Source organism: Grus americana, chromosome 1 (genome assembly GCF_028858705.1).
Source record: "Grus americana isolate bGruAme1 chromosome 1, bGruAme1.mat, whole genome shotgun sequence".
In the NCBI taxonomy this organism is placed as follows: Eukaryota; Metazoa; Chordata; class Aves; order Gruiformes; family Gruidae; genus Grus; species Grus americana.
This window is the reverse complement of record NC_072852.1, coordinates 63,479,302-63,492,931: the sequence shown is the minus strand read 5'-3', so window position 1 is coordinate 63,492,931 and position 13,630 is coordinate 63,479,302. Positions and strand designations below refer to the sequence as shown.

Genomic DNA, 13,630 nt, shown 5'->3' with positions numbered 1-13,630 from the left:
AATAGGTTTGCCTGCCTAGAAATTGTTAAAGCCAATACTGAAAAGCAGAGGTGGATCTGAAGGCAGTTATCGCTCTTGGAATTTATATGGGGATTAAAACATGCACCATCCTTGTAGCACATAGGCAATTTTATAATCATTGCTGGTATTTCACCTCAGGGTACTCTGTGGGGTGAAGAATTAATTTCCCACCTTTTTCTAATGCACTGAGGCCTAGGATTTGCTGTCAGTCACAAAGGAGAACTGGTGGTCAAACTAGATGCTTGATTGAATGGTCTGGGGTGGGTGAGAGTATATCACCACACCTCCAGAAATCAAACCGAGGAAAGGTGCACACAGAGAAAATGCCACAAGATGTTACATGGCCATTTTGCTTCCACATCAACAGGAAAAGGTACTACAAGGCTGTGCAAAGCATAAGACAAACTGCTGTGCAGTGGCTGCAAAATTAAAATATAGGATGTTTTATTACATGCAATGTGGTGCCTCCTTTCTTCCCCCCACATCTCTACTTGTTACAGAAAGGAATCTCTTTCTTAATGAAAAAACACCCAATCTTGAGTAAGAAGCAATGTAGATATTTTTTTTTTTTTTTTTTCCAGGGGCTTGAAGTGGCATCTTTGCACAACACCACCCCCCACCCCAGCAAACCTGCCAGCAGTTCAAAGATATAAATAGGGACATTTAGGGAGAAAAGCATGTTTAAGTTCCTTTGAAATGTGCTTGGCTAAAGGAATATTTTGAAGAGAGGGAGTGGAAAAACAAATGGAAAATATTTTCTTTGAAAGGAAAAAAAAAGCAGCAAGCTGTCCTTCCTAAATAGAGATACTTGGCTGGTGTGTACTTTACGCAGCCCTGGGTCAGACCTTGCAAACAACTACTAAATTAGGTCCAGCTACTTTGATGCTAAAAGCATGGAAGTGCCAATAATTAAGTTGCATCAGATGTAGGAAGTGACTGATGTGTCTGCCATGCTCACGATAGCAGAGTTCACTGTGCTGCCATTTGACCGACCCCTTTTTCTTTATGTCAGCAAAAGGAATTTTCTTCTAAGGAAAATCAGCTGGTTTTCACCTTTGTTTTGTTTTTCTGAACTGGTAATCCCCTGAAGGTATAGAAGCTATTTGAAAGAGCAAATCAAAGCTCCCATAATTTAGTGTTATATTATTTGTTGATGTATGGTTTGATTTAGTGGCTACTTATTATATCAGGTTACCATATAATTATCTTAATTATTGACTCCAGAAGTAAGTCGAGGGATTATGAGAGAGACAGGAAGGCCCAGTGGAAAGAGTATGGCTCAGAGAATCGAACACATCACAGTGTGCTCTCGACTCCACCACTCATTTACTCTGAGCCTGAGCTCTTCCCTCAGCCAGCCTGTCCGTGAAATCAGGAGGAATTGCAGGGACGGGACTCAGATGCTGACCCAGGATTCAAAGAGATGCAGGAGAGCAGTATAAAAAGGATAGAGGAAAGTTCTTAGAAAGAGACGTAAAATTAGCAGAAGAAAAATGAATACACACCACAGCATGCATTTGCATCAAAGCGTGGAGCACCTGTGTGGTCATGGAGAAGAGTAGTTTTGCCACAAAGGCCTGACATTTGAGTCGAATCACAGTTCATTGCCAGCCTTCTGCTGATTTCCCATGTATCTCTCGGATCCCTTTCTGCAAAACAAGGATGATAAAAATCATCCTCCTGTCTTTGGTTTTAGCTATTCAAATTATTGGAGCACAGCTCCTCGCACAGCCTTCAGCCACAGTTCTCATGACTTTGCTGCCATTTGTGGCTTTTAGTCTCCTAGTCATTTGTCGACCAAAGCCAAAGGTTTGAGTTAGTAAGCACTACTTCATTAGAAAAGCAACACTGGAAGGCTGTCAGTGCAGTCTGTACTTCCTGTATTGATAATATTTGACATATACTGACAAAATACTTCATCTATTGACAAGCTGAATTGCATCTTTTTCCCTTAGAGAGCAGCAGACACACTGGTTCTGCTCAGCCTGCACAAATTGCTCTCTCTGGGTTTGCGTTTCTTTCCTGAGTAAAAAAACGGGGATAATAGAATGTATCTATTTCCTTCCTAGAAAAGATCAGTTAATGTGAAATGGTGCATGGTGGCTTAGTGCTGAATAAGTGGGATACCCTAATCCGGCAAGGTATCCTCGTTCTATTGTACGCCTTTTCTGCATACCATCTGGAGTTGTTCTCTGCTTAGTATTTTCAGTATGTACCATATGTTTTTGCATGAAAATTCAATAAAATATGCATTATACATGAAAAGTGCTGTAGTAAATAAAGGAAGGATGGAATCCAGTCCCCTTTGTGAACGGCAGGGGCCCCAAATCTTCATAAAAGGTTTAGTCTAGTCTGACGTCTGTGCTTTTCTCCAATTTACTCCGTGTCAGTCTTTAGGAGATGCTCTAATTCAAAACAAAACTCTGCTTTCCTGATGAGGTTATTAGATGTACTTTGGCTGCCCTCTGCTGAGAGCACTGAATAAGACAGGGAAGGTGTCCTTTTTCCAAGGAAGGTGACAGTGGGAAAAATTCTGTTTGTCCATGCGCCAAGTCGTGCCACTGCTGCTGGTGGTCATCCGTGGTTTGGTGTCTCTCGCTGTCTGTTTGCTGCCTGTCAGAGGGCAAAGTTTTCTGAGCTACAGCCCTGTTTGGGTTTTAGTGCCCAGCACTCATTGTCAAGGGCCGGGTGTTTTTGTAGTCTTATGAAAATGTGGGCTCCGACATTGCCCACCACGCAAAATTAAGCAGCATTACACAAGGGGTGGCCACGGGAGGAAACAGGCTTCTCTCCCCAGGCACTATTGCAATCCTGCCAGGTGGGATTTGAGCTGTACCTCAGCCCCCTCTACTCGGCAGAGCAATTTGCCACTGCGTGCCATTCCTCATCGGGGTGTGGGTTTCTTCAAGTGCCACCTCCCACCCCTCCACCAGCACTTTGCTTCGTTTCTGTAACTGGGAAAGGGCAAAGGGTTTGCTCCAACATCAGCAAGAATAACTGAAGGACTTGCTGTTTCCTGGAGACAAAGTGCTCCTGGTCTGCCACGCTCCCGTCTTTGGGAAGAAAGAAGGGTCCTGTGCAGATTTTAGTGCATGTATAATACAATAGCTCTGTTGTAGCTATTAATGCTCTCTGTAATGCCCTGTTTTTAATACTTCCTAGCAAGTTGATTTATTATTATATCTTCAGCTGGGCTGTGGACCAAAGTGTTTTGATGATGAAAGGAATGTTATACACACATTTAATTACTGCCCACATTTTTGTATAATTTTGTCATTTACTGTTTTAGATGAGACATCGAGTTCTTCTACAGGAAAAATGCCCAGTAAAAAATAGATGATTTAAAAGCTAATCTGAGATGAGTTTGGCACTTACATGTGAGAAAATGTAATTGTTCCTTTCTTCCTGCCTTTTCAGATGGTCCCTGATTACCAAAATGTACAAGAACTCCCTTACCTGGACATGGTGATTGCAGAGACATTGCGCATGTACCCACCTGCATTCAGGTATCTTTTTTTTTTTTTTCCCTTCTGATTCCACAGGATAGATCCCTAGCTCTATAAAATGGAAATCTGCTGTTGGAAGACCAAAGTGCCCTTGGTCTCTGTGCCAACATCAATACTGCTTGTGCATTTGAAAGATATAATGTGGCCTACTGAAGGAAAACTGGCTAGCACTGGTATTTCTAAAGGAGTTTTTTACAACGGATTGGCCAAGATTGCTTCCTCACCATTCTTCACATGCCCCAAGGTTAGAGGATGAAGCCATTTTGCAGCAGGACTGGCCTTTGGAAGCCAGATGATGCTGCTTCCGTATGCCTCAAGCTTCGGGGATACGAAGCAAAGACCTATCCTAGCCTGCTGGCTGGTGGATGAGTTACCCTGCTAGTCATTAAGGCCTTGATCTGTGGGAGGGTTGCACATTCAGAAAACTGAATTTTACATGTGTGTTTAACTTGGACCCCTACTGTTTTGCATTTAGTACTGTGCTATACTAATATAGCTAAGCTAATGGCTGCATCCATTAAATTTTGAGTTTTGCCCCAATTCACACAAGACTAATTTTACTAAGTTATATCGATGAACTGAAAACAAGGGGAAAAGAAATTAGAAAACTGTTTGATTGTCAAATTTCCAAATTATCAGAAGTATAAATGCAAATGTTAAGAATGGAACTTGTCAAAGCGGTCAGCCAGTTGCACTGCTTCTCGTGAAGCTGGGGGAAAAATTCAGATGACTGGAAAGGAGCCAAATCTGAGCTTGCTGTGAGAGCCTTTGAAAAATTTGCCCCATGATTGCAAGTACCTTAAAATAAAAATGCTTTAAATCATATTCTCTTTTGTATGTTCACAAAGATCGGAAGTCAAGATTTTTCCATGGACATCTGCAGGATTGTTAGGAGAGTAAATGTCAAAGATATACTTGCTCCTGGATGAGATGACTGGGCTTTACTGTTATACATGGCATACAAGTGGAAATTGTTTTGCCAGTTAAAGTGTCAAGGATCTTTAAGTTTCAGCTGAAACACTGGGAAAGAATCAATGTTTGTCAGAAGGGAAACAGAATGAGAACGGAGCAAACTTGTTCCGAAGTTTTGGTTGGTGTTGGTGGTGGTGTTTATTGATCTGGCTTTTACTCTGATGGATGTGGAATGGATAGGACAGCCCAGTGCCTCAGAAAGATGCTAATTGCTCATGATAAGGATAATGCTGAGTTAGGGGAAAATTCAGTTGCAGCCAAGCTTGTTGCAAAATGAGTAGTTTTTTTTTTTTTAAAAATGAACTTACTAGCCAGAGAACTTTCTTCCCCAGAACTCGTGTTTCCACTATCACCAAATTCATGTAAAGATGAGAAGGATGGCCTGTCAATGTGTTTTTTAGCATGCCAGTGTTTTGTTCCAGTTTTGGAGCCTCTGTTATTTATTTGTCTATGAGAGAGAGAGAGATGGGTGACAGCGAGGAATGAATGTGTTCCTGTAATGATACCAGACTGACAGCCCTGAAACTGAAATCTTTGTCCAACTTTGTAGGCACAGGGTGGGGAGCAGCAAAAGGAGCTCCTGCACATTGTCTCACTCCTATGCTCCCAGCTCCCAGGCTGAGATGGCAGGGCACCCGCCCGGGTCTGAGCTGGTTCAGGGGTCTGTAGCCACCACCCAAGCGACGAAAGATCTAGATCAGGATCTGCCACCCCACATGCACACCCACATGCCATTTTTTACAAGGCTTACAGACCCAAGCTTGGCTTTGGCAGGTGGCTTTTCTCAGTCTTCTTGTCATGATGAGGTTCCTAAGGACAGTCCTACTCTTGTCACCTGTCACCACAGGGTGGGAGGAAACTGGAGAGTTTTGTTGCTAACGTCATGCCTATCTTTGATGAGTGTATGTGAAATGCAGTTTCCCAAGGCTTGTGAATTGGTTTGTATTTTTGTAGCAGCAGCAGCAGCAGCACACTTAGCCCTAATATTAAAACCATCCCTTGCTAAATTTCAGGTGCTGTCCCAACATGGGGGAGCTTCTCAAATAAACAAACTCAAAACTGTATTTGATATAACTTTTTTCCTGAAAGCAAAGCAGCATACTCTTTCTGCCTGTTATTAGAGATGACTGACATATTTCATCTGCAGTTTTCATAAAACATGAGTCTAAAACCAACATTAGCAGCAAAAATGCAGTTTAACAGTTAATGTTTTGAAAAACCGTAAGCAATCAGAAATGCTTTACTGTGACAAGGGCAGAAGTTAGCTAGCTGGGTTGGAGCTGTGTGCTTCTAGGTGGAGGTGACTGTAACCTGAGAAGTCGCTAGCATCAGCAACTGTTGCTGTGTTTATCTACTGGGAAAGTGTTGCTCCCGAAATTGGAGGATCAGTCCAGCTGAAGAGATTCACTTTTATGGTCCCTTCCTGCTGTGTTTTTACCTTTATTAATCATCTGGGACATGTGACACTTACTGTTGCAGGTTCACTCGGGAAGCAGCTAAAGACTGTGTAGTGCTGGGGCAGCGTATTCCAGCTGGGGCTGTCATTGAAACCGCAGTTGGACATCTCCACCACAACCCTGAGTTCTGGCCAGAGCCTGAGAAGTTCATTCCTGAGAGGTACGTGTAGTAATGCTTTCCATTCTTAGGTTGAAGTCCTTATTTGGGCCTGTTTAGATCAAAGACCTGCCTTAAATGCTGTTTCACGCATTAGCATGGGCACAGGATTCCAGCCTGTCCAGTGGAGACACCAGACCTTGCTGCTCCCTCACAGCCACAGTAACCCACTACTCACCGGAAGCAGTATTTCCACGAAGAGGAGCACAGTTTAATTTGGGTCATAAAAATACATTATTTCTACCAAATTAGACAAGTGGTGATAGTGGCACATTGCACAGAGGGTGTGAGGTTTGGTCAAGGTTGAAATGTGATGCGGTCTTTCAGACCTGTCTCCAAATCAGATGCTGCAAATTGTGTCACCTCTGGATGGAGAAATTCTGAAGTGAGGTAGTATATTCATTGACATGGAGGTACCCTGGAAACTCGTCCAGCTCCTGCCTGGTTTAGACCAGCCTTTTTACCTAAGATCTTGTAATGATGTGGATACAACGTGAGTGGGGAACCTATCCCATCTCCCACTGGGAATTTTCTCTCTGTCCGTAAGTTAGTATCCTGGGTTCTTAGCTCTGCTTGGCAAGACATGCTTTCATACGGAGCATTTATTCTCTTCACCTCGAGGGGACACTGTCAAGTTGTGGTTTTGTACTCTGCCCTATCTTACAGATGCTGAGTTGAGCTTACAGGGAGAGTTTCAACTGATGTGGTGCTGTGTGGAAGCACAATTTAGTTTTGTGGGCAGCTGTATTTTAAGCTGTTCTGTGGGCAGTTGCATTTTAAGCTACCACTACATTGAAAAGTCTACTAAGTAAAAAAGTGCATGCTCCACAAATGACTGACTGGGTGTGAGGTAGCAGCGCAGAACCATCTTTGCCAGTAAGACAACACATGTATGGTGTAGGTGGGTTTGCCCAACGCTCCTTCTGGAGCAGATCTTGGCATATGCCCTACCAGGCACTTTAGGCCATGAAGAGCAGTAATGCCAGGGTTAGAGAAGCCCAGAGGTTTTGCTGGGGAGGAATCTGAGCAATTACTGGAAGTCTGGGTGGGTTTTTTTAGCAACACCTATCTAGAAATGCTGTCTTAATTGTTTATTCACCACTTTAACGTAGTATGAAAGCACGTTACAGGGGAAAGATGGATAGTGGGGGTTGCAGTCCCTTTGACTCATGGTGCTGTTTGTTACGAATCTGAGATTAATTCCCTTTTGAAATTTCTGTGAGGAATGAAGCACGCTACTTTTTGCAGTAGTAGCCCAATCTTATTTAGGATATCTAAGCATGGGGATAGAGCTAGCAGAAATACACAATATTCTTTTTTTCCAAACCTCAAAATAGCCTGTATTACCTCTCATCTCATTCTACTCTGCATGAGTTCTCTGGGCCTTAGCAGTCTAAAGTTCTTGCAAACTGTATCCAAAGACATGAGAGATTTTCAGAGATGATCCTATACATGAAGGACAGAACCTTTATCCACATACAGAACTACAGAAAAGTAGTTCTGTACTACCAGAACAGCTCCAAATACCTTATGGCATGGGAGGAGTATGTAGATTTCCAGCGTAATGCCATTGCTGTAAAGGTTTGCGTGTTTTAAGGAACCATTCTGATCAGGGACTCAGCATAGGCCAGAATGAGTCTCACCTTGTTGATTATGCATTGGCCCTAATAACTTGTACTGACTCACACTCTGTACTCTTGTCTGTACATATTCTGTCCAGTATACATCCATCTTTGCAGATGTTGGCAAATAGATTTTACTTTTTTTCCTTTGGACTGCTGTTCAAATAGGAATTTTGTTTCCTTCCTTGTGAAAAAAAAAAAAAAAAGAAAAAGAAAAAAAAGGCTCAGTTCTAATGGGTTGATCAAGTATTTCCAAGCTAGCTAGTTGATGCAGTTCTGCATACAGACTGCCACATTAATCAGTCTTTCCAACTGGACTGAGGTACTTCAGCTCTAAGAACAGAGCTGTCGGCAATTTCAGTGTTTCCCAACGGGGAACCTGGTCTCTTTGGGCCCAGAGCAGAAAGAAGGGCTGTACTGAACTGTAATAACTGTCTTCCATGGCCTGTCCAATCCCACGAGATTTCATCTCCCCTTGCAAGCTTCAAAGAGAAATTCCCGTTGATCTGCATCTGCGGTGCGCAGGAGGGAAGCACTGTTGCTAATTCTAGTTAGTTCACATTGCAGCCCATTAGTTTCCTCTTAGCTGCAATCTCTCCCTCATACATGCAAAGGTCGACACAGCTAGCATGTCTGCACCTGAAGTTATCATTCTTCTGAGTGTGGTCATCAAATGAAGGCAATCGCATTAGAGATAGACTGGAAGCAATACTAATGTCTGTCTGTCCTCACACAGGCTGATGGCCATAAGTCAATTATCTGTTTACTTAAGGGTGTCTGGCCCATCAGGACATAATCTGTCAATAGTCTCCTTGACCTGTCCATTAAGACCAATTGAAATAACCACCTTTTGAGACGTAAATGAAAAACATGGAATCAGGAGCAAAAAGCATTTCTTGAACCAGTTTCCATCTCTGCACCTTCTAGGTTTACGGAGGAGGCCAAGAAGGAACGACATCCCTTTGCATACCTGCCCTTTGGGGCAGGACCCCGTGGCTGCATTGGCATGAAAATGGGTTTGCTGGAGACAAAAATTACTCTGCTGAGGATTTTGCAAAAGTTTCAATTTAAGACCTGTCCAGAAACTGAGGTTTGTACGTGCAGAGACTTAAAGGCCACACTTGTCAACTTCAGGGAGTTGACAGTGTGTCCTAGACAGGGTGACTGACTTGCCTTTGTGACTTTCTCTCCTTTTGAGAACACTGCAAGAGCCACTTCCATAATAAGGTGGGAGAAGAGGCTTCAACTGCATGTTTTAATCAAAATGTGATTTAACCTTTATGATTTCTTCCAACAAAACAGTTACACAGCTCTGCCTTAGTGGAGAGCAGTGTAGCAACACCACAGTCAAAAGACCTTGATTTATATGGGGTGAGAAGGAGTGTACATCTTTCATGGGATCTCAGCACTTTAGTATATGCCTATTCCTGTGTACATTGCACCTGACACTTACTCAGCAGCTCTAGAGTTTACAGAGTTAATTTCTTTCTGTTCGGATCTACAGTATACCCGGGCAACCACTGCCTCAGCCCCTGGCTGTAAATTCTATTTATTATATTATACTACCACAGCAGACTGTAAAACAAGTACTTTAAAGCTTCCACAGTGATCCTGGTATGAATTGGTCCCCCAGCAAAAATGTCTGTCTGTATGTGGGGGTGTTATACACACATAAACAAATACATACAACTGTATGTAAGATGTTCTTTTTTCTTTCAGATTCCTCTGCAGCTGAAATCAAAAGCCACACTTGGACCAAAAAATGGAGTCTACATTATGCTAGAATCTCGCTAAAAGAAAATGTACATCCTGAAGCCTCCTGGGATGGGACCCCTTGTTCAGTGGCTCACTGGGTATAGCTATTTTCAAAACCCTGCAGACAGGTAGGAGCCTAAGTCCCACTGATGGTCAATAGGTGCTGCCTCACTGCCCTCCTGTGGGAGAGCCTCCAGTCACTTTTTAAAATCAGATGTGGGCTCCACAGTCTTTTTGGTGGCTTTCAAATTGCTGTGAATAGTATCTGTAAAGAAGCATCCCACTTTCACTTGCTTTTCTACATTGCACTTCTTTTCACTTATCTTTGAGAATGCTTTCTTCATGCTCAAGTTCAATAAATGGAGCAGGTGTTAAGTGTACACGTGATTTAAAATAGATTTTAATTATAATTCATTATCTCACACATCCTTCTCATGCACTTGTAAGTCCCTACTCTAGAAAAAGCCCAAGAGGCACCACAGTTACAGCAGAAGACCTGGGATCCAGTGCGTTGGATTTTATCATGAACTCTGCTAAAAATCAAAGCTGAGTCTTCTGCACAATGGTTAATCTCTCCCTGTGTCTGTAAAGTGAAAGGAGCTGCACATTCTTCATGCTTTTGAAGTGATTTGAAATACACTTAGATTAACAATTTGCACTTGGCACATTGCATCGACATGACTGAAGAGGAATGAAGAGTTCCCCTGCCTGCTTACCAGCTAAGTTCCAGTAGCTAAGACCAAAGAAATGAGGTGGCAGCCATTCTGCTGGCTGCTGAACTGCTGTTGAAAAGGTGGAGAAAAAGAAGATGATACAAATTTAAAGAAAGCAGGAGAACTGGAGGACATTTAAGAGTAATCAGAAGGTGTTGGTACAACATCTGCTTCACATTGAGGCCTCTCCTTTTCAAGCACTGCAGTTGGCACCATCCCTGTCTAGCTCATTGACTCAAGGATATTAAGAGCGTTGCATGCACTAAAGCCAATGGCAAGGGAGTGGGATCCCGGATCATCAGTCCCAGCAGCTCTCTTGATTCCTTACGTGACACTGGAGCAGGTCACGTCCCAAGTGCCTCCACTCAGGAAGGAACTTGTCTGATTGCCAGCTGCAGCAGCACCGTGGATCCATTCAAGCCGTATGACTGTGCACATGCATCTTCACAGCCAAAGCAGCAATACGCTTCCACTCCTCACATTCGCTCCGCGCTCTTTCCTACGCCTCTACAAAGCCCTTCAATCACCACACAGCTAGTGGAGCATCACACAGCAGTGATCAATTGACCAGAAAAAAACCCAGCAAAACACAAAAACATTTCCTTCAGTGGGAACCACAAACTGGTTGGCTGTACAACAAAACCATGAGAGGAGATAGTCTCAGTATTAGGGTCCTTTTTTTCCCCCCCCCTTTTTTTTTAAGTTTTTATAAATAGCAGAAATTCTTACGGCACCATAAAAATAAGGAAGCACCATTCGGTTCTTTGCAAGTGTTGACCTTCTGCCTGCTGACATACTCTGCTCAAGGTTTCCTTCGGTACAGCATGTCTCTTGGTGGTACGCACAGGGAAGTGTCATGGCAGCAGGAGGAAGAGACTGACTGCTCAGTTTCACTGCAAGGATTGCTGGAAGGATCCCTGGCTAGTTCCTGAGTTTCTCTCCAGCAAGCACCTGTAGCTGCTTTGTTCCCACACGCTGCCTTAACATTGATCAAGTTACTGTATCTTTCCTGGAAGGTTTTGCCTTTTTCTTTCATGTCTGGTTTTTTGGGTTGGGTTTTTTGGTTTGGTGGGTTTTTTTTCTTGGTTTGGGGTTTTTTTTAATTTTTTTTTAATTTTTGTTTTTTGTTGGGTTTTTTTTTTTTTTTAACCAGAACTGTACAGGTAGTAGTGGTGAAGTACTGCCCTGGCAGTCTTGGAATTGTTCCTATTTCCATGGAGCGTCTCTGGCAGGCTAAACACGTGGCCTGTTACAGACACACCCATTATATGAATTACTGATGGAGCGATTGTTATTTGTCTGAAAAGCAACACACTGTATCTATCCTAGTTTCTACATGTTATCCATCATTTTTCTCTCTTGAAAATAGCATGCTGGCAGCTGATTTACTGTACAGCTTATGTCTACAACTGGCAAAAAGTTAGATGTGCCTTGCCTAAAAACTTCTTACCTACCTGAATGAGCAGGAAGCTCATTCCAGTCTGAAGACAGTTGTCAAAGGCTTCTTTGTCCCTTCAAAATTTTTTTACTGTTTTTCTTCCTTATGGGAATTAGCAGATCATTGTGTGCTGCATTTTTGACCAAATACTCCAAGTCTAAATCAAGCTCATGCCTTTGTTCTATACACTTTTGTATGGACTGTTCTACAGCTTGTCCGAATGCTGTTTATATCCTCAATATTTATCCAAGATAGTGCCACTAACATGTAGAGTAGTCGAACAAGTCATATTTCTGTGCCTGAACAGAGCATTATCATCTTGAATATCATGTTGACACCACTGGAAAAAACCAGTACTGCAGAAGCTGCAATGGTGCATCACATTTTACAGGCTTGGGAACTGCACCAAGAGTCTTTCCTGGCTGCTTCTAAGTTGAATGTGGACAGTATATGTGCAAGTAAACTCACTTGAGTCTGTACTAACATTTTTTTCAACTGTCCTGCAAAGTTTTCTGTTTGGGAAGTATTATCTGTTTTTACCTGTCAGTTTGTAGTAGTATGGAATAGAGGAATTATTTTTGCAGCCGTGGGCCAAGTCAGATTTCTGGAAGTGCATCAGCCCTTGTTCTACATGCAGGCCTAGCGAGACAGCTAGAGAAGTAAAAGACAGAGAAAAGGCTGCCAGCTTCCCAGTAATATAGGAAGAGCCCCAAGCCATTTCTTCCTTTTAAACAACAGCTGCTGATACAGTCACCAGACACTGCACAGACATTTTACCAGGATACTTAATGATGCTGGCCCTCGCCCTGGCTGTGTGCGCTCAGCCACATACCTAAGGAGCAAGCTGTGCTGAGGGACTGGCGCTGCTCTAGCCCCCTGGAAGCACACATTTGCAAAAAACAAGACGTGAGACTGACAGCAGCTCTCCAAAATAGAAACAGTAATACCATGTTAATCCCAGTGACCTTGTGCATTCATATAACGTGGTCCTGAACTGATCCTGAGCAAAAGTGGCTTTAGGATTCATAAAAAAACCCAAAACCAACCTACCAAAAAAAAAAAAGAGGATTATGTTTATAGTTGCAATATCAAAACATATCTTTATATCCTTAAGTTATGGTGACTATTAGCAGTTCTGGTACAGCAAGCTTCAGTCAACAGCTGTTGAGTCTAGGGAGGAACAAGGAAGCTGATTTAAAATAATTTCTCTCCTCACAAACATAAGTGTGTTGTCTTGCATTGCTGAGCTGTGGGTTTGTTTAAAACTGGGCATATCTGTTTTACAAAAGGGTCTTAGTCATTTTCTGACAGCTGATACGAAGCAAAGGCTGCTTGGTAGAGGAAAACTTCTATTAAAAACATCTTCTGGGACTTTGCAGTGATTACAGAAAGCTGTCAGTATAAAATGGTATTTTAATGATACTGCAGATACAGAAAACCTTTAGTTTTGTATTTTATAAATAGTATTCCTAGAAAAACAGAGCTGGGTGTTAGAAATTATTATGCTTCACTGATTACAAATTTGAACTACCTATTATTTGGCATTAAACTGCACAATTTCCTCTGTGTGTATGATACTTTCTGAAATGACCACCTTCTTATTTCCCTTTGTTAAATGATGTTTCCATATTGGACACAGCTTCACCTAGTATCAGACTCTTCTGTGCATTTACAGTAGTAAACATGCTAAAAAAAAATTTAAAGCTGACTTGTAAACTGTTTATTTCATTGCTTGGTTTGCACTGGCCCCGTTCTCTTTTTTCTGACTGTGAAAAGTCTGATCAGTCTCCAAGATGTTTGTTTCCTGCACTGCTGGGTGCTATGGCTACGTTCAAGGAGGGAGCAGGATTCCCTCAAATTGCCAGGATTTTTGCAAGTAGAGATGAATTCATGACAGGGCCTGAAACAAGAAGCGCAAGGGAGCTATTCGCTACCGGAGTCGGTACGTGCCACCCAGCTAAGCTCCTCTTACCCCCCACTCCTACTTTG

At 42.5% G+C, this 13,630-nt stretch overlaps 1 protein-coding gene across 2 annotated transcripts in view; it reads left to right on the top strand.

Annotated features, from left to right (window-relative positions):
* Positions 1–13,218, top strand: part of TBXAS1 (thromboxane A synthase 1) — a 250,302-nt gene extending 237,084 nt beyond the window's left edge. For both annotated transcript variants that reach the window (XM_054838288.1, XM_054838380.1), the window contains 4 exons: positions 3,439–3,527; positions 5,979–6,116; positions 8,663–8,825; positions 9,455–13,218. In XM_054838288.1, coding sequence (XP_054694263.1) covers positions 3,439–3,527; positions 5,979–6,116; positions 8,663–8,825; positions 9,455–9,529 — 465 coding nt within the window. In that variant the 3' untranslated portion in view covers positions 9,530–13,218. The remainder of the gene's footprint in view (positions 1–3,438; positions 3,528–5,978; positions 6,117–8,662; positions 8,826–9,454) is intronic.
* The last annotated feature ends 412 nt before the right edge of the window (positions 13,219–13,630 follow it).